Source organism: Pelobates fuscus, chromosome 1 (assembly GCF_036172605.1).
Source record: "Pelobates fuscus isolate aPelFus1 chromosome 1, aPelFus1.pri, whole genome shotgun sequence".
Taxonomy (NCBI): Eukaryota; Metazoa; Chordata; class Amphibia; order Anura; family Pelobatidae; genus Pelobates; species Pelobates fuscus.
The window spans coordinates 415,147,022-415,168,359 of record NC_086317.1 but is presented as its reverse complement, the minus strand read 5'-3'; the positions used below and the strand labels follow the sequence as shown (position 1 = coordinate 415,168,359).

Sequence of the window (21,338 nt, the reverse complement as noted above, 5' to 3'; positions counted from 1 at the left end):
GAATCATTCCCTTCAGGCTTTTTGCAGTAAAACGTGTCTTTTCAGAGAAAATGCAGTGTTTACATTACAACCTAGTGAAAACTCTTCTGACCACTACTCAGATGGCTACAAGAGTTGCTTCCTGGGGCAGTACTGCCTAGTGTGCAGCACTGCCATTCAGTGTCTCCGCCCACTGCAGACACTGAACGTTCCTAATGGAGATGCATTGATTCAATTCATCTCTATGAGGAGATGCTGATTGGCCAGGGCTGTGTTTGACTTGTGCTGGCTCTGCCCCTGATCAGCCTCCTTGACACTCTAAGCCAATCCTATGGGGAAGCATTGTGAGTGGCTGAGGCCACCACTTCTAATGATGTCAGCAGATAGAGGCAGTTCAGGGGCATAGCCAGCAGCTGCAAACTTAAATACAAGTAAGATTTTACTATATTTAGGGGGCAGGAAGGCTAGATTGTGGTTTTAACAATATAGGGTCAGGAATAAATGTTTGTGTTCCTGACCCTATAGTGTTCCTTTAAGCTAACATTTTTTTTTTTTTTTTTTAAATCTATAGATTTATTTTTTTGTTTTGTTTGTGTGTACGTTATAGATGTTACAGTATGTGCCTAAAATGTAGTTCCATTTTCTTTTCTTTTTCCCCCCCAAGGTGAACGCAGCTTAAGCGGAAAGTGTCAGTGTTTTGTGGAACTTTCTACTCAGCCCATAACTGTGTGCCATGGATCTGCCCCTTCTCGCGACGAGTCTCACGCAAACGCTGCTAAAAACGCATTGGAGTACCTGAAGCTCATGGCAGGCCAGAAGTGAGTCAGGTTGGGGAGGCATATTAGTACCTGCCTCCCCATTCCCTTGTAATTTATCTCACAGCTAAATTTCCTTATTTCAGTTATGTGAAGACTGCACCAGCCTGTCATTCCTAAAATCTCATCCCACAGCATGGTATTAAGGAACAGGCCAGCAGGTCTCCAGCTCCTGCAAACCAAAGGGCCGCACGCTCTGCTACAGCTGAAAAGAATCTGGGCTGGTATCCCTGTATCACTACCACTACTGAACTTGTAAAGCAGCAATTATTTGGCATTCGGTTTTGTTGTTTTTTTTTCCATTTGCTCACTCCTAAATCATTGTGTTAATGCGAATACTGGAAAGGAGGTGCTTTCCTATATTGACTTCAAGCAAAATTTTAATTTATCGAATCTCAGGAACCTTACAAGGCAACATTTCAACAAGCACGTATATTCATACTTGCACTAAAACCCTGGTCAGCCATTGTGATGAAAGCATGGTCTGTTTACAAAAGGAGAATTGCAACAGTGTACAATGCATTAGGAACACATTGGGCAGTCAAGGCTTGTCCATAGGGACACTTTGAGCAGCGCCCCTCCAGATAATTGTTGTAATAATAATAATAAAATCTCTTGCCAGTGGTAAAAAGCGTGAATTACTGACCTTGTTTCCCTTTGGGAAAAGTTAACTTGCAAATTTCCATTATAAATAGTAAACATACAATACTGCAGTGCTTTGATGTCCCTCCCCCTTCCTCCACCAAAGCATAAACGGACTCATTGATTATAAAGGATGGCTGTATGGATATGCTATTGAGGGTAACTGGGAGAATTTAAGATGATTTTTTTTTTTTTTTTTAAGGTATTTATCCAATTAGAGGGCATGCTGGACTTGCTCAGTATGCATCTAGAAGTGATTTTCAGATGAGCAGCTAAATTGGACGCTGAGTGTATGATAGTTCAAAAAAATCTCATCCATTACTTGCTAGTTACCCTAGACGCAGTGCATGGAGCTTATCATGCATAGGTTTTAAGTTTAATTCGTTTTTTATATGCTTATTCTATATACATGAGATTCTGAGGGTATGATTTAAACTCCTGCATTTTTATTTGTAAAGTTTTTTTTTTTGCTTGTTCTGCTTCCACAAGTGCAATGTAGTTATCGCATTTATGTTATCCTGCTAAATTTAGTGGAAGCCCTCATTAATTATACTTATTCAGTTTCTCTTTAGTGAACATGCAAGAGTGAATATTTACTGTCTTGTGTGTTGTTCCAGGTAAAATAATTCACTGCATGTAATGTCTCCAGCAATGTTTGTTTTATCAGATGTTTATCATATTAGAGTAATATTTCCCCATAAGATGATTTGAACCCGGGTTACTATATCAAAAGTACAAGCTCCTAAACAGTAGGCTGCAGTGGAACTCACAAAGTGTCAGTGCTATGTTTTAAAATGACACTATAGTCACCAGAACAACTACAGCTTATTGTAGTTGTTCTGGTGAGTATAACCAGCTCTTTCGGGCATTTTGCAGTCAACACTGTTTTCTTTCAGAGAAAATGCTGTGTTTACATCATAGCCTAAGGATACCTCTACTGGCCATTCCTCATATGGCTACTAGAGGTGCTTCCTGGGGCATCGCTTTACAGTGTGCAGCACTGACATTCAGTCTCTCCACCTTCTACATGGAGACACTGAACTTTCCTCATAGAGATGGATTGATTCAATGAGGAGATGCTGGTAGGCCAGGGCTGTGTTTGGCTTGTGCTGGCTGTGCCCCTGATCTGCCTCCTTGACTAGCTCAGCCTATGGGAAAGTATTCTGATTGGCTCAGATCACCACTTCTAATGATGTCGGTGAAGGAGGCAGATCAGGGGCAGACTGAAATAAAGGTAAGATCTTATTAAATTGAGGGGGGCTAGATGGTGTTTTTAACACTAGAGTCAGGAATACATGTTTGTATTCCTGACCCTATAGTGTTCCTTTAATGTCAGCACTGTGTGTGGCTGTGTCATCCAATAGGAACACTGTGTGCATTTTAGAAATGTCTTCCTCCTGTCAGCTCTATATGTGTCTGATGAAAATGTGTTTCCCAAACTTCAGCACTGTGTGCCTTCTGAGAATGTTTCTCCCAGACCTACCACATTATTTGTTTCTGTTTAACCGTGCTGCCAGACTGAGGTTTCCAGGTACTGTTCTATTATTGTTATGTTCTGTATCCTCAAGTCTAATTTTTTTAATTGGATTTTTTTGTGACAATTGTAATAATCTAATATTTTAATATAATTTATTGTGCCAAAGCAGGAATGGTGTAACTCATTAACCTTGGTAATTTCCTGCATGATAATTCATAAACCTTACCAATTTCCTGTATACTTAGTAATACATAATTTTATTAAAGACGCCGAGGCTCCTATTATGCACTATTTCTTTATTTTCCTTCAACAGCAAAAAAAATTGAGAGAAAATCATCAGTAAAACACAACATTGACTAGCAACACTGCAACCAATCATGACCCAGTACAGTCCATAAAGGTGTGAAACCCCTAGACTCCCCTCTTTCTTTGCTGCTCCCTCAGACTAGCTAAGTATTCCATTTTACGTCTCCATTTATACTTTTGTTATACTTGGGATTGTACATTATTTTATCTGATTTTCTTAACAGTCATTACTGTGTCTCTCGGAGTGTTGTCTTCCCCATTTTTTTCCTTGAGGGACTTGACTTTCCCTGCCCTTCTCCTTTGGCGCCCCCTTTTTCCCTGCTCATATTCTACTCCCTTACCGGGTAACCACTTCCCAGTCCTCCTGCTCGACCATCCACCCTGTTTCTGTATTAGACCTGCGGATGGCCTTGGGCCGCGATTTCCACGGTCTTCGCCATTCTCGGAGGCATGCTATTTTTTCTAGGCTGCAGTTTTTCCCTTTGACTGTTGCGCGTGCACAATTAACCTTTGCAGCCTTTTTTTTGGTTTGTTTGTTTGTCATTGCATATGCACGCTAGCACTTATGGCGGCCATTTTATTCCTTCTCCCCAGGTCATGCCAGAAAGAGAGCGCGAAAATTAGGGTAATCATATGCTGGATCGTTTCTACCTCTCCTGGTACACTCCCAGAACATGTCATTTATTTTTCTGCAATGAGTAAATTCTTGGTGTGTGGATTGCTCAATCCTCTCACCACCTTTTACTCTTAACCTATTTCTCATTTCGATTTAACCTATTAGGGTTTTACTTAAAGTTTAGTGCCTTTAAGTATTATTGTTGCACATTGGCCCTTTCGTTTACTAAATAGTATTACATAGTTATTAGCAGTTTTTCTGCTGTTTGAGTTTAGGTTATTGCCTACCTTGACTATGCAGAATCAGGGTGATGGACCCTCTGGCCCTGAATTTCCCTTGCCTGGGGTTTCCCTTTCTGGCAGGGATTTCAGAGATGGTGCCAACATTATGGCATCAGAGGAATTCCAATCACTCCCTGATTCCACCATCGCTCACTCCGTTAAGACTTTGGCCTCAGCAATGGGTGTTGTCATCCTCCATCACTCCGTCCATTACCCAGGCCTTTATACAGACACAAGGCAATGGCCCACAGGTTAGTCAGGCCTTGTTAGCCGCCACACTGGCGCAACCAGGCTACAGAGCCTTACGTAAGTATAAACAGGCTATATCCCCTCCAACTAAACAGGTTAATCCGGTCTTAAATGACATACACAAGGCTGTCAATGATGGCTCGCTACCACTGTGCAAAAGAACCCCTGGCCAGGCACAATCTGGCAGATCTTGGAAATGGCACGTGCCCAAGATAATTGTGGAGGAATATGGACCTGTATAGTGAGGACGGCTCCGACCTTGATGACTTGTTTGAGAAACCTGCCTCTTCAGTCCAGAAGGCTAAGGTTTAGGGCTCTTAGCCTTCTGAGGTAAACAAGAGCAGTGGTTTTCTACACCCACACGGTGTAATCCCTTGTTTGACCTGGACAATCTGCGCCATCCTTGTTCAGCTGAGTGGTAGCCTCCTGAGTACATTGCTTAATACCTCGCACTTAGATTGCATAAGCCGTTGTCCAAAGAGTGTCGCAGTAAGCTTAGGGTTGAATGCTCACGGACCATTTTACCGGATCCGGTTGGGAAAACCCTAGATGTTGACTCGCAGATTGTTCAGTTTCTGAACAAGTCGGGATGGAAGCCGAAAAAAGGTCTTGACTCTTTATTAAGAATTGCCAAGATTCTTGGACACCCTTTGCCCTATTACAAAGCTATACGAGCTTATTGAGGCCACCCAATCAGGCGAGGTAGTCTTTAATTTTGAGGTGGCTAAGGGTTGGTTGCAACAATTAGTTTGCATGGTAGGAAACGTGAATACAGCAATGTCCTCTGAACGCCGCAAGGCAATTCTGTTAAAGATTGAGCCCAAACTGGTCAGTATGGCAACCAATAAGCTAGGACCGGCCGCCAATGGCCTTCTTATTGGGGAATCCTTCATCAAGGATCTCCACAATAATGTAAAGACATTTAAAGTGCTTGACAAAGCACAAACATCTCTTAAGAGGGTGTTTGCACCCAAGCTTTTTGGAGGGTCCCGGAAGAGGGAGAAGCCGTCTACCCAGCCGTTGATTTTCGGGGCTCATACAACACAGAGGCTCCTTTAACACACAGAGACTTATGCAGGAGCATAACTACCCGTTCTTCCCATCTCGTGGGCCACAGGGGTCAGTCTTCAGAATAAGACCTTATGGGAAGTACAGTTTATTCCCATTTTTCACGTGTAAAAGTAGGGAGCACACTAGCACTGTTTTACCAGTCATACACTGTGATAACAAACGATACAGAGCTATCGGTTACAGTTGGTCTCTCATCCCATACAGGCACTCCCACCTTGGGAGATGATTATTGCCGCCAACCATCAAACCTTCATTACCGAAGAAATTTGCATCCAAAAATGCTATTCAGGAAATCCATTGGGATACATTGGGTTTTGTGAGCAACCTTTTTCTGGTCCCCCAAGAAAGGAGGCGGAATATGACCATCCATCGATCTCCCATCCTTTGAATGCATTTGTCCAATACCACCACTTCAAGATGGAGGTTATCCATTGCCTTTGGGACATTCTGTTACAGTCAGATTGGATGGTCAAATTGGACTTGTGAGACGCGTACCTGACGATCACTCTTGCAGAAGATCATCAGAATTTCCTCCAGTTTCAGTGGCAAGGGACAAATTGTAGGTTTTCATGTCTCCCATTTGACCTTTCCTCTGCTCCCTGGTGCGTCAGAAAGGTACTAAAGCTGGTGGTTGCTTGTCTACACACAGGAGGTGAGTATCATTCCCACTCACCCTTCCCTCTTAGAATTATTTGTTTTTTATTTTGTTTCTTCCTACCATCTGTAGATTCTTGTGAGTACAGAAAAATATCTCTTACGCAAGTAGTCGGTAAGTACCTGGGATTATATACTTTTGGTATGGTGTTTTATTACCTATATTGTTTACATGCCTACGGCTAGATAGATGATTGTTGAATCTGAGTCACGAACTTTCGATATTACCATAATTTTTATTTTCTTAATTTTTGCTTCTTCCTTTTTTTTTTTTTATTCTTTATTTTCTGTTGTGCATGATTCTTTATTTTCTGTTGTGCATGATATAACAATAGGCACAATTTTTTACATTTTGTTGAGAGAAACATAGACAGTGGGTAAACATAGCATTTAACATGTGAGCTTTCCTGTCTGACCTGCCCATTTTTGAGGAGTAAATATAACAAGGGTTAACTATCGCTAGAGTGTGGTTAAGTAGGTACTAGCTAGGGAAGCTATACATTTTAAGCTTTGACACTGCTATATCTAGAAGTACGGTTTGCGGTAGCTTATAGAAAAGTATGTTTGCTGTTTAGTTAGACTAATGGTACGTTTAGAAAATAGGTAGACTTAGTTAGTTGTCGTTGAAGCTTTAAGAGTAGGGTACGTCTAAAAAACTTAAATTACAGTTAATCACTCTAGAGGCTTAGCGAGGCAAAGTTATTAAGCAACATAATATAATAACTGTAGCATAACCATCATATTTATGAAGCAAAATAATTGGTATGGATAATCTTTTAGTGGTTGTTGCTAGCCTTGCAGCAGATTATATCACGGTAACACAATAAGACTAATAGAAATCACGTTTGCGCTAAGCTGTACTTTACAGCCACTGTGCTTGTGGAATTAACAGGTTATGAGACTTCCATAGTTAGTAGTGTACTATAAGACATCAATGATAGGTAGTGTACTATAAGACATCAATGATAGGTAGTTAAGATGCTGGGACATTGGGCATCAATAGATTATGGTAAGCATAAGTGCCAGAACAATTAACATGTTATTAACAAGCTATAAGACAGCAGTGGATTATAGCAAATTGTGTACATGTTAGGCTAGATATGCATACGATTCAGTATCATGCTTAAGGTTAGATCAGAGTCCATTAGCCCTAAATTTTGATTAGATTATGGCAGCACTTAAACTGTAACTTTACGGTTAGATTGTGTATATGGAGCAGTTCCTGCATTTAGGAGCATGGTAGTGGAGTCCAGCAAGAACAAGCAGTGCCTGGCTGACTCTGGTCTGCAGCTTGTGCTCATCCGATTCCAGCTGGGTGCCATACGCCGTCCTCGAGGGCTCTTATCGCCTGAGATGTCGGATGCTTTGGCGTGGCTGAGTGCCAGGTATCCGGCATGTGATGGCGTGCCCCGCGGTTATGCAGGTCGGTAAGGTGATTCAGGCCCCTGGGTTCTGGTCTCATGCTGCGGGGCTGGTCAGTCTCTCGAGTGGTGGTTGTTAGAGGTGCCGGAGGTCTTCGGCGGTGAGCAAAGGTAGGGTTCAGGCTTTGCTTTTGTTTGTGTTGGGACGATGTATGAGGCCTGATCAGCCTTTTCCGTGTGCGCGGGGGGCGTCGTCTAGGTGAGGAGCTGCTTGCCTGCTGCAGGGCCCTTTTCTCCAGCTTCAGACAGAATGCTGCCATGATAGCCTCTAGTTTGGTCTGCAGCGTGGTCTCAGTGCTGAGATCTTGTTTGCGAGGGAGGCATGAGGTGTCCGCCATTAGGGGTGTGTGTTGTCAGTTATGTGAGTCGCTTGTTTGCTGGCCTTCACCTCCCCCTCGCCTCTGCGAAGCGTAGCTCTCCCGTGTTGGACCGTGTTCACCCCCGACAGTCCCGGGGGGGGGGGGGGTAACGGGGCGTCTGCATCTCCGTAGCAGTCGCTGAGTATCCTCGGAGCGGGAGAGCGTCCGCCTCTCCCACCCGGTGCACACAAGGCCCCATGTTGTCACACGCGTGGTTACTCGATTTTTACCGGGGCACCGACCCCTACAACCAGGCCCAGCAGTGTCAGGCGCCGGAGTGGGCTCTAGGTGGTTCCGAAATTATGCTTGATGGGGCCTTGTGTTGCTTTCGTTGGCAAAATTGTGGAGGAGCTTCAGTGAAACACGTCTGTCCTCCATGACAGTTAGACCCCGCCCCCTTGAATGCTTCTTCTTTGCCAGTGTTTTGTTGGATTATATCCTTGTTGACTGACTTTTGGATGCTGGAGGTTTTGTTACCATAGTTCCTGTTCTGTTTGTTTTTCTTGGTTCCAGTTGTTGTTGGTCTTTGGGTGATTACGCAAGAAAGAGGAGGAGTCTAGGATTGTCACACCTTTATGGACTGTACTGTGTCATGATTGCAGTGTTCCTAAGAAATGTTGTTATACTGATGATTTTCTTTGCTGCTGAATGAAAATAAAGAAAGAGAATGCATAATACTCCCCTCCGTGCCCTCAATAAAATCATGACTTTACGTCATGCTAATAGTAAGATCTGTGAATTATGGTTTTACTGTTTCAGTGCCAGGGCTATGAGACTTACTTTTCTCTCTAATGTGCAGGTCACATCTATGGCATTAAATAGGTTAAACCATGAAAAGTGGAAAAAAAAATTGTTTTCCCTTTTATTTATTTTTATTTTATTTTGAAAGCTATTTTCATGTTTCATATGGGTCCACTAAATCAGGAGGTGGTGTTCCAAAGAGAGGGGGTGGAGCCAAGTTATGTGTGGAGAGTCTGGCGCCCACATCATTTTAAAACTTCACCAACCTCCCCTGGTATTCGGTTGTGCATCCTCTAATAATATATAGTCTCTAGAACAGTGTTTCCCAAACCAGTCCTCAAGACCAACCAAAAGTCAAGGTTTTGTCAGGATCTCGATTGGAATAAAAGAGGGAACTGCAAAAATCCTGGTTTGTTGGTGGGCCATGAGGACTGGTTTGGAAACCACTGCTCTACAGGTATCTAAAGCATTTTTTTCTTGGGAGATGCTGATTGATGTTGTCTCCACTGCACTGGATGGTAATAGCTGTCTACTGACTAACAGTAATAAGATTAATTTAGAGTTAAATGAACTCTTTAGTATTAGGAAACTAAATATGCATTCTAACACTAGGAAAGGGCTTTTTTGTAGGAAAGGGCTACAAAAAAAACTTTAACTTACCTGATTCCAGCGCCAAGATCCCTTGGTGCTGTGTGGTGCTTCTCTTCCACCAATGTCAGCCGATTTGGGGGCAAGGGAACCTAATGCATGTGTGTAGCGAATGCCGCGAGCATTAGGCCTCCTCTATAGGAAAGCATTGACTCAATGTTGTTTGATGCTGGATCTCCTTGTGCAAAGCGTGGCCAAACTTTGTGAAACTGCAGAAAGCACCTCTAGTGACTGTCTGGTAGACAGCCACTAGAGGCAGTCTTAACACTGCAATGAAAATATAGCCGTTTTTTTTTTTTACTTCTTCTTTAAAGGAGCACTATAAGGTCAGGAACACAAACATGTATTCCTGACCCTATAGGGTTAAAACAACTATCTACCCCTCATGCCTCCATAAATATAGTAAAAATCTTACTTGTATTCAAGCCTGCAGCTGCTTGTTTGTCCCTGTTAACTTTAGACCTGTCTGCTGACATCAGCAGAAGTGGTAGCCTGATCCAATCACAATGCTTCCCCATAGGATTGGCTGAGACTGACAAAGAGGCAGGTCAGGGGCAGAGACAGCACAATTCAAACACAGCCCTGGCCAATCAGCATCTCCTCATAGAGAGGAATTGAATCAATGAATCTCCATGAGGAAAGTTCAGTGTCTGCATGCAGAGGTAGGAGATACTGAATATTTGGATGCATTTTAGGCAGCCATGACCCAGGAAGGATATCTAACAGCCATCTAAGGAGTGGCCAGTGAAGTTATCACTAGGCTGTAATGTAAACACTGCATTTTCTCTGAAAAGACAGTGTTTACAGAAAAAAGCCTGAAGGTAATGATTCTACTCACCAGAACAGATTCAATAAGCTGTATTTGTTCTGGTGACTATAGTGTCCCTTTAAGTTTACTAGACTATTCCTGGACACGTCAGGCTGTTTCAAAGTAGACATTATTCTGTTGGTGGGATAAGTGTGCACACTTTAGGCTTTCTTAAAAGTTGCTGCATGTTTATCAACCTGTACCTTCCTCCTGAAATCCTAATGAAAAAGAAGGCATGCAACCAGAATGTGTTTCGAATTCATTGTTATATTAATAGCAAAAAGACAAAATTGTGTCCAGTTAATTTATTGTGTATATTTTTGCACATCAGTCATTTGATTAACTAGACTGACTGTTGCTCTGCTGTTTGCTTTGTGATTTTTACTTGGTCTTGTGTGAACTCTCCTCCATTTGTTGGCTGTCCTTTTGAATGATAACTATTCTATATATATAATGGGCAAGACTGCGAAAACCCCACCAATGTTGCAAGTTTGTGCTCCTGGTACCCACCATAAACCCATTAAAAGGTCTGTTAAACCTTTCCGCCATTGAATGGCTGCATGTTCTCAATCCATGTGTTATTTGTCAAGACATGACTCTTACATTCCATTACACACAAGTATAGCATGGCTTTCACTGGTAATTTACCCCTTTGTTCTGTTTATTGAAGAGAGATGGTGTTCTTGTTTGGTACACTCGATTCACATTAATTCAGACTTTTTTTTTTTTTTTATTCTTTATTTATATTGTGCAAGTCATAACAACAAAGCTTTGTAGGCCACGACAGCACTTCCAAGCAGTTAAATAACAGGGTTAAGAATCATAGTCATGGCATTCAGTTAGACAGCACGTTTTTATATTGTAAAATGCCACTAGTCACCCCTCCCTCTGTCACTAGTCAACCCCTCCCTACGTCACTGTCACTAATCACTCCCTCCCTCCCTGTGTCACTGTGTCACCCCCACCCTCCCTCTGTCGCTGTGTCACTAGTCACCCCTCCCTTTGTCACCCCCTCCCTCCCTCTGTCATTGTGTCACCCCCTCCCTCTGTCATTAGTCACCCCTCCCTCTGTCATTAGTCACCCCTCCCTCTGTCATTAGTCACCCCTCCTCTCTGTCACTAGTCACCTCTTTCCTCCCTCCGTCACTAGTCACCCCATCCCTCCCTCTGTCACTAGTCACCCCACCCCTCCCTTACTCTGTCACTAGTCACCCCCTCACTCTAGTGACAGTGAGGGAGGGGGAGGGTGTGACTAGTGATAGAGGGAGGGGATGACTAGTGACAGAGTGAGAGAGGCATGGGGTGACTAGTGACAGAGGGAGGGAGGGGTGACTAGTGACAGAGGGAGGGAGGGGTGACTAGTGACAGAGGGAGGGAGGGGTGACTAGTGACAGAGGGAGGGGAGGGGTGACTAGTGACAGAGGGAGGGGAGGGGTGACTAGTGACAGAGGGAGGCATGGGGTGACTAGTGACAGAGGGAGGCATGGGGTGACTAGTGACAGAGGGAGGCATGGGGTGACTAGTGACAGAGGGAGGGAGGGGGTGACTAGTGACAGAGGGAGGGAGGGGGTGACTAGTGACAGAAGGATGGAGGGGGTGACTAGTGACAGAGGGAGGGAGGGGGTGACTAGTGACAGAGGGAGGGAGGGGGTGACTAGTGACAGAGGGAACGAGGGGGTGACTAGTGAGGGAGGGAGGGGGTGACTAAGGACAGAGGGAGGGTGTGACTAGTGACGGTCACCCCCTCCCTCCCTCACTCTGTCCCTAGTAACCCCTTCCCTCCCTCTGTCACTAGTCACCCCTTCCCTCCCTCTGTCACTAGTCACCCCTTCCCTCCCTTACTCTGTCACTAGTCACCCCCTCCCTCACTCTGTCAGTAGTCACCCCCTCACTCTAGTGACAGAGTGAGTGAGGGGATGACTGGTGACAGAGTGAGGGAGGGAGGTGGTGACTAGTGACAGAGTAAGGGGGACAGTCACCCCCTCCCTCACTCTGTCACTAGTCATCCCCTCCCTCCCTGACTCTGCCTCCAGGTACCCCCTCACTCTGCCACCTGTCACCACCTCCCACACTCTTCCACCTGTCACCCTCTCCCTCACACACTCTCTCACCTGTAACATATGCATTCACACTGACACTATATACAAAAAATCACATGTAGTCATCCAGACATGGACAAGTGCATTCACACGGACTCAAATACAAACATGCATTGATACACAGGTCTTCACAATATACACATCCAAAGGAATGCTGTATTATATGAGAGTTATATTTAAAGGGACACTATAGTCACCCAGACCACTTCAGCTCAATGAAGTGGTCTGGGTGCCAGGTCCCTCAGGTTTTAACCCTTCAGATGTAAACATAGCAGTTTGTTTACTTAGCAGGGTTAATCAAACCTCTAGTCAGGGCCAGTGGAAAGTTTTTTTCCGCCATAGGCAAAAGTAAAGTTTGCCGCCCCCCCCCCCCCCCCCCCCCCCCCCCCGTGACATCACAATGCCCCACCCATATGACCTGCCATGTTAACTAACGCTAGTGCTGCAGTGCCGCCGTGTTTACATTAAAAGGCCTGTAGGGACAGGCTATAGACACCAGAACCACTACATTAAGCTGCAGTGGTTCTGGGGACTATAGTGTTTCTTTAATGTGAGGTAAATTAGAGATTAGTGCCACAAATAATATACTAGATTGCCTACTTACAACCAGATGAGGATGATGATGGGCTCTAGCTGCAGTCTGGCTCCACTGGTCTGGTGTAGAACAGGATCTATGGAGGCTGTTTGTAACTGTGGTCACAAAAATCAATGTTCTGGGAGAACGTGAAGCAGCTCAATTTTTGGGGGGCCCTTTACACAGCTCAAGGTCTGGGTCCCAGGGTCCAACAATGAGTTTGTTCACAGGGGGTGGAGTGTGTAGGGGATGTCCTGATTTGTGTGTAAGGAATGCATTGTGTGAATTTGTGTTTGTATGTGTAAGGGCTGCAAGGTGTGTTTCTGTGTATGTAAAGGATGAAGTGTGTGAGTCTGTAAGGGGTGCATTGAGTGTGTGTAAGGAATGCATTGTGTGTTTCTGTGTGTGTAAGGGTTGCATTGCGTGTGTGTGTGTGAAATGCATTGTGTGTTTTTTCTGTGTGCAGGGGGTGCATTGTGTGTGATGAATGTCAACCTCTCCCCCCTCCCTTGTCACTCTCATTCCCCTCCCTCCCCTGTCACTCCCCCATCCCTGTCAATTCCCCTCTCCCTGTCAATTCCCCTCTCCCCGTCAATTCCCCTCTCCCCGTCAATTCCCCTCCCTGTCAGTTTCTTTCTCCCCCCTCCCTGTCAGTTTCTTTCTCCCCCCCTCCCTGTCAGTTTCTTTCTCCCCCCCCTCCCTGTCAGTTTCTTTCTCCCCCCCTCCCTGTCAGTTTCTTTCTCCCCCCTCCCTGTCAGTTTCTTTCTCCCCCCCCTGTCAGTTTCTTTCTCCCCCCCTCCCTGTCAGTTTCTTTCTCCCCCCCTCCCTGTCAGTTTCTTTCTCCCCCTCCTCCCTGTCAGTTTCTTTCTCCCCCTCCTCCCTGTCAGTTTCTTTCTCCCCCCCTCCCTGTCAGTTTCTTTCTCCCACCCCATCCCTGTCTGTTTCTTTCTCCCCCCCCTCCCTGTCAGTTTCTTTCTCCCCCCCCTCCCTGTCAGTTTCTTTCTTTCCCCTCCCTCCCTCCCTTCTTTCTCCCCCCTCCCTCCCTCCCTGTTTCTTTCTCCCCCCCCGTTTCTTTCTCCCTCCCTCCCTGTTTCTTTCTCCCCCCTCCCTGTTTCTTTCTCCCCCCCCCTCCCTCCCTGTTTCTTTCTCCCCCCTCCCTCCCTCCCTGTTTCTTTCTCCCCCTCCCTCCCTGTTTCTTTCTCCCCCCTCCCTCCCTCCATGTTTCTTTCTCCCCCCTCCCTGTTTCTTTCTCCCCCCCTCCCTCCCTGTTTCTTTCTCGCCCCTCCCTCCCTGTTTCTTTCTCCCCCCTCCCTGTTTCTTTCTCCCCCCTCCCTGTTTCTTTCTCCCCCTCCCTCCCTGTTTCTTTCTCCCCCCCTCCCTGTTTCTTTCTCCCCCTCCCTCCCTGTTTCTTTCTCCCCCCTCCCTGTTTCTTTCTCCCCCCCTCCCTCCCTGTTTCTTTCTCGCCCCTCCCTCCCTGTTTCTTTCTCGCCCCTCCCTCCCTGTTTCTTTCTCCCCCCTCCCTGTTTCTTTCTCCCCCTCCCTCCCTGTTTCTTTCTCCCCCCCTCCCTGTTTCTTTCTCCCCCTCCCTCCCTGTTTCTTTCTCCCCCCCTCCCTGTTTCTTTCTCCCCCCTCCCTCCCTGTTTCTTTCTCCCCCTCCCTCCCTGTTTCTTTCTCCCCCTCCCTCCCTGTTTCTTTCTCCTCCCTCCCTCCCTGTTTGTTTCTCCTCCCTCCCTCCCTCCCTGTGTTCACTTCCTGTTAGTCCGGCCGGGTACAGGAGACAGATGCTCCCTGTACTGGCGGACCATACAGGGCTCGGCCACGTTACAGTGAGGGAGTGACAGGAGGAAGCGCTGAGCGCTTCCCTCCTGTCAGTCCCTCTCCTCATGCTTCGCCCGGGACGCACCAGCCCGGGCAAAGCTGCAGCCGCCTGAGGCTCTCTGCAGAGCGCTCGGGCGGCTGCAGCATTAGGGGGGCCGGCGCTCCTGGCGGCGCCCCTTCCCAAGGGGCGCCCTAGGCGGCTGCCTACTCCGCCTAACAGGTAGAGCCGGCCCTGCCTCTAGTGGGGTTCATCCTGATGTGCAGAACGTCTATAGGAAAGCATTGAGAAATGCTTTCCTATGGACTGTTTGAATGCGCGCTTGCCGCGCATGCGCATTTCGCTCCACTCATGAGCTGACGTCGGCAGGGAGGAGAGGTCACCAGCACCTAGGGAGCCTGGTGCTGGATAAAGGTAAGCTGCTTAAGGGCTTTTAGCCCCTTCAGCACAACGGGAGGGGGACCCTTAGGGTGGGGGCACCCTTAGGGCACTTTAGTGTCAGGAAAACCGCTTTGTTTTCCTGACACTATAGTGATCCTTTAACATTTATTTAATGCACATATATTTGTGCATTCAAAGGGCCTGGGATCTAATTTTGCCCGGGGGCCCCAAAGGCTCTCAGTCCGCCCCTGGTTCTAGCATTGTAATAACAAAGTCTCTATCTAACAGTTTAAAATTGGTAACGAATCTGGAGCTAAATCTTTGAGAGCATATTTTAAAAAGTTTGATGCTAAAAAATACCAATTGGTGTCAGTTCAAAGTCAAACTGCTCTTAAACTTTTGTTACGGTCTCTTTAATTTGTTGATATCCTGATGTTCTTCAGGACTCTGTATTGAGACCTCTTCTCAATTTATACTGCATCTCTCCTGTAACTGTCAGAAATAACCCACCAAGCCCCCCGTGAATACTTTTCTAGAAACCCCTACCCCTACCCTCACCCTTTGTGATCCTATACCCCACTCCCTCTAACATGTACGCTTACTGAGCAGGGCCCTCAACCACTGTGTGTCTGTTCGTCCTATTTGTCTGGTTATAATTACGTGTCTGTTAGTCCACCCATTGTACAACTCTTTGTTGGTGCTTCAGAACTAATAATCTCTTGGTAATCCAATATCCTATGGTTTTCAATATCACATGTACACTGATGATATCCTCGACTGATCTTTCTGCCCATCAGCTGGATCATATCACAAACTACTGACAACAATGCACAATTACTGATTAACAATTACTAAACAATTACTAAAAACTCAACCTATCAAAGTCCTTGTCTTTGCACCCTCTAAAGCTGCTTCTATTTCCCTTAAAGTGAGTGGAGCGATCATAAACTCTACCCCTCAGGCACATTTGCCTTTGTGAGATATTTGACTCTGACCTTTCCTTAACCCATTACATAAGTTCTATTATCAAACCCTGAGTTTGACCTTAAAAATATCTCACTTTCACCCATTTCTCACTCAAGATGCAACTAAAGCACTTGTCCATGCTCTTGTTTCCCGTCTTTGATTTTTGTAATCCTCTGTGCACTTTTCAGATCGACAAGCAGATTGCCCCTCTACAGTCTGTAATGAATCGTCTGCAAGACTTCTCTACCTGATGTGCAGGAATTATTTACATTGGCTTCCTCTTTTATTTAGAATTCAGGTCAAAGTTTTTGTATTTACTTACAAAGATCTCCATAACCTTTCTTTTGCTCCCATCTCGTTCCTCATTAACAGACCAACTCCAGCTCACCAATGACCTGTTCTGTTTTTGCACCCCAGACTTTTGCTCTGGTTGCGCCCATGCCCGAATGTTTTCCCCTTCTCTTAAGTACTTCAAAAAAAGTCCCAGAAAACACATTTCTCTAGAGTAGCCTTTCATCTCACCCCTCAACTCCTCATCCCCTACAACCTTACTCTGTTGTCTCCTAATATGCTCCCTCCTCTCAAACAACCCTTGACTACCCTTTTGTGTATCTGTTTCTCATCCCTTTAGATTGTAAGCTTGTTTAGACAGGGCCCTCTCTGCCTACTGTTCCAGTAAATCATGTATGTTTTGCTGGACTTAAATTGTCTTGGTCCCTATTGTACAGTGCTGCAGAACACGGCGCTATATATACATAATTGTAATTGATTTGTTTGACACAACCTAACTCCTGTTGGCGGAAAAAATAAACTCACATTTTAGGCAGCGCCATGAGAAATACCCAATATATTATTTAAAGTATCAATCGAGAAGCTTAAAACCACCGCCTGGAGTAACCTTTCCACTGACCACAGTAACGGCAGTAACGGTGTGGCTGCTTTTTGCACACTTTCACTCATCTTTTGTGACTGTAGAACTGTGGGAAAATGATTTATCCTTTTATTGGAAAATATCAGACTCCATGGACCAGAAGGAGAGGCTCCTGATTGGTGATATAGATGTAGCTGCAGCTACAAATCGCCTCTCACAACTACAGCTACAGAAGTTTGACATATTTTTGTTTAATTGATGCTATTGTCTAAATATGATATGAGGTTTTTTAATTTATTTTTATAACAGTTCCCTTTAATTTCCCAGCATATAGTAGTTACAGGCAATAAACATTCTATTTGGGAGAGAATGAGATAAAATGCAGTATACTGTGATTAACATAACTTTATAATAATGCTACTAATATAGCAAAGTTAATAAACCCCTTCCTGAGCTTTGTTTATTTAAGCTAAGCCCAACCACATTTCATGTGTAAAAACCATCATGTACACATCATTAAATTCAGTTAATCATTGTTGTTTTAACACAATCTGTTTTGTGTGGTCACATAATAAACTACTAAAACTAGTGTCTTTTTGGGTAACGGCGATAAGAGATCATTAAGCAGTAATATGTCTTAATTACGCTCAGAGAGCAGTTTAAACATCCTACCACTTAACATGGAACATGAGGATAATTTCATTTTAATGGCATTCGGTTCACATCCTGGCAGTCTTCATGTAGGATTTCCGCTGACAACTTCTTTTAATCTGTATCACAGCAACTACTGACTACCGCTTTTTAAATTATTATTATATACAGGGAAATACATTGAGTGATGAAGTGTGTGGGTTGTGGTTTTTTTTTTTGGTTTTCTTTTTTACAAATGAACTCAAATTGTTTAATTAGAGGCTCAATACGTGTGCATTCTTAGCGTTTTATAATTATGTTCGTCGGTTAGAGGAGAGGTTCAGGAAACAAATGGATTTTAATACCAGTTGTTTTTCTACTTCTAGGCTTCTGTCAATATGCAATTACAATTTGCTGATGTGTGCTAGTTAAATATCATATAAGGGAAATATTGCTTCAACTTCTTTTTCATACACTACAACCTGTTTGTTTCACTGTTTGCTCTTTTCAAAGATTGGAGACGGTAACCTGGCGTGTAACTTTGATTTCACAATTGCATGCATCAAAAATGTATATTGCCAAATTCAGACACCTGTAATGCGACTCATAAATGAAGTAAATGTTTGCTTGTACTTTATTTAACTTCTAATATACTGTGCACAGGATATGTGAAAAGTATAAAATAAGCTATGGAACCCCTCCCCCCCTCCATACACTTACCCTCTGTCATTCACATACACTATGTTTTTATCTTTTCCATCAAAAAACAAACAAACTGTATAGTTCTTGGCAATTTATGAATCCATAGCAAACTTTGTTAAAATGCTTCAGATATAATCTACTAAATGCTAATCACTAAAGTGACAATGGTCTTTGGGGGTTTGTGTTGTATGTCTGTTTTAGGGTACATTGGTAGACATAACAGATTCTAGCTAGAGGTCCTTCTGATATAGCATCACTTGGTCAACCTCTTACACAGAGTAGAATATACCCGTATCTCAAACAGTAGAACACTTCTATATTTAATGAATTTGGTATTGGCATGTCCACAACCTATCAGAAATGGAAAATTGTGGATCTTTAATAATGTAGCTATTTTCCTTTATACTGCAGGGTCCTATTTAGTATACAAGAGAAAAGGAGAGAAATTATACAGAGACTCTAATCAGAAACACAATTTGAGAGTCACTGTATTACTTGGATATAACTGTAGTCATAAGAGCAACAGTCTTGGTCAAGTAATATACACCAACAAAAATAATAAGTAGCCACAAATATGTGTCAGCTCAGAGGAAGGGGACTATGTCCGGGTAGAGTAAAAATCAATTAGATAAAATGAGCTTTATTAAATTGGCTCAAAAAATGAAGACTCTACTGGACCCCCAATAAACTGAAGTCAGCTACATAACAAAAACCACACCAGGTCATCCCAGAGACAAATAAGGGTTAAATGGTAGGTGGTATAATCTCTGCCCTAGCTTAGTGATCAGGAAAAGGATTCCTAGAAATAGGCAGGATAGCCAAATGCTACCAAATTACCATAAATGGATATAGATACAATTAGGTATTGGTCAAAACCCTCAAATAGAGAATGCAAATATATATGCAAGTATCCCTAAAGTAAACCTGTGAGACAGGTACTACCCAGATATAGAGTATGGAGGAGGATAGTAGTGAATAATTTTAAGCCAGGCAAAAATTGAACTGGCAATAGTTAACTTACAAAGCCTCTCTCCCTGTAAAACTAGCTATATAGGCATAGAAGCGATAAATAATAAAAGAAGGTTACATATGATTCAAACGTGCTTAAAAGTAAACAGTGCAGTGCCCATAACCCACGAAGAAAAAACGCCTGACAAGCGTTTCGGTGCAATGCAGAGTGCACCTTCGTCAGGGTTAATGTCTTTGTAACTTTAGGTATATTGGATTGGTTTTTGTGGTGGTTTATATTTTGTTTTAAATTTGTGATTTATTTTAGTTTTACAACGTTACTCCTTTTTTATAATGCATGTTTGGATCTTATGATGTAAAGTAAAATACACTTGTATATATTGAAATGTGTATTGACATCCTGTGAGCCTTTGATATAAAAGCATATCATTGAAAGTTTAGGCAAATAACCTGCATGCTTGCTCTGTTTGTTGGGGAGATTTTCTTGATTGAGTGGTTCTGAAATTAAGTATTCTGGAATTAGTAACCTCATATTGAGCGTCTGTGAGTTAGGAGAAAACTGATACTTTCTGTCTTGGGAGTCTTGAGATTGTTACTGGTGGTCTATTGTTGTCCAGGGGTTTACATTAATTTTAGCTGCCTTAAAATATTTCTCTGCTAGCACAAGTTGACATCCTTTCGATATAGATTTTACCTGAAATGTAGAGACTTCTTGTTTGATTTGAAGAGCTTTTACCATTCCATTGAAGAAAGGAAGATGCAGGATTTTAAAAAATTCAAGGCACTTCCTTCGAGAACAGTCCATTGGTTTGAACTTTTTAACCTCACAGCAAACAAGAGGCAAGTTTTTTGTCATTGTTGACATTCTAACAAATACCGTATATACTCGAGTATAAGCCGACCCGAATATAAGCCGAGGCCCCTAATTTTACCCCCAAAAAATGGGAAAACGTATTGACTCGAGTATAAGACTAGGGTGAGAAATGCAGCAGCTACTGGTAAATTTCTAAATAAAATTAGATCCTAAAAAAAATATATTAATTGAATATTTATTTACAGTGTGTGTATAATGAATGCAGTGTGTGTGTATGAATGCAGTGTGAGTGTATGAATGCAGTGTGAGTGTATGAATGCAGTGTGAGTGTATGAATGCAGTGTGAGTGTATGAATGCAGTGTGAGTGTATGAATGCAGTGTGAGTGTATGAATGCAGTGTGAGTGTATGAATGCAGTGTGAGTGTATGAATGCAGTGTGAGTGTATGAATGCAGTGTGAGTGAGTGCAGCGTGTGTATGAGTGCAGTGTGTGTATGAATGCAGTGTGTGTGTGTATGAATGCAGTGTGTGTGTATGAATGCAGTGTGTATGAATGCAGTGTGAGTGTATGAGTGCAGTGTGTGTATGAGTGCAGCGTGTGTGTATGAGTGCAGCGTGTGTGTATGAGTGCAGCGTGTGTGTATGAATGCAGCGTGTGTGTATGAATGCAGCGTGTGTGTGTATGAATGCAGCGTGAGTGTATGAATGCAGCGTGAGTGTATGAATGCAGCGTGAGTGTATGAATGCAGCGTGAGTGTATGAATGCAGCGTGTGTATGAATGCAGCGTGTGTATGAGTGCAGCGTGTGTATGAGTGCAGCGTGTGTATGAGTGCAGCGTGTGTATGAGTGCAGCGTGTGTATGAGTGCAGCGTGTGTATGAGTGCAGCGTGTGTATGAGTGCAGCGTGTGTATGAGTGCAGCGTGTGTATGAGTGCAGCGTGTGTATGAATGCAGTGTGTGTGTATGAATGCAGCGTGTGTGTATGAGTGCAGCGTGAGTGTATGAGTGCAGCGTGAGTGTATGAGTGCAGCGTGAGTGTATGAGTGCAGCGTGAGTGTATGAGTGCAGCGTGAGTGTATGAGTGCAGCGTGAGTGTATGAGTGCAGCGTGAGTGTATGAGTGCAGCGTGAGTGTATGAGTGCAGCGTGTGTGTATGAGTGCAGTGTGTGTATGAGTGGTGTGTGTGTGTGTGTGTGTGTGTGTGTGTGTGTGTGTTGCAGAGCCTTGGTGGGGGGTGGGCAATTTTTTTTATTATTTTAATTTTTTTTAATTATTATTTTATTTATTTAATTTAATTATTATTTATTTTTTTATTATTATATATTATTTAATTTTTTTTTATTACTATCTTTTTTTTTCGTCCCCCCTCCCTGCTTGATACATAGCAGGGAGGGGGGCTCTCCTTCTCTGGTGGTCCAGTGGCATTGGCAGTTCAGTGGGGGGAGAGG

At 43.7% G+C, this 21,338-nt stretch overlaps 1 protein-coding gene across 4 annotated transcripts in view; it reads left to right on the top strand.

The window, feature by feature from the left end:
• TARBP2 (TARBP2 subunit of RISC loading complex) overlaps positions 1 to 21,338 on the top strand; it is a 78,319-nt gene that overhangs the window by 30,551 nt on the left and 26,430 nt on the right. For 2 of the 4 annotated variants that reach the window (XM_063428449.1, XM_063428450.1), the window contains exon 9: positions 644 to 797. In XM_063428449.1, the coding sequence (XP_063284519.1) occupies positions 644 to 797 (154 nt within the window). Of the gene's footprint in view, positions 1 to 643; positions 1,622 to 21,338 lie in introns of those variants that run through there. The other 2 variants (XM_063428451.1, XM_063428453.1) reach the window with 2 other exon arrangements.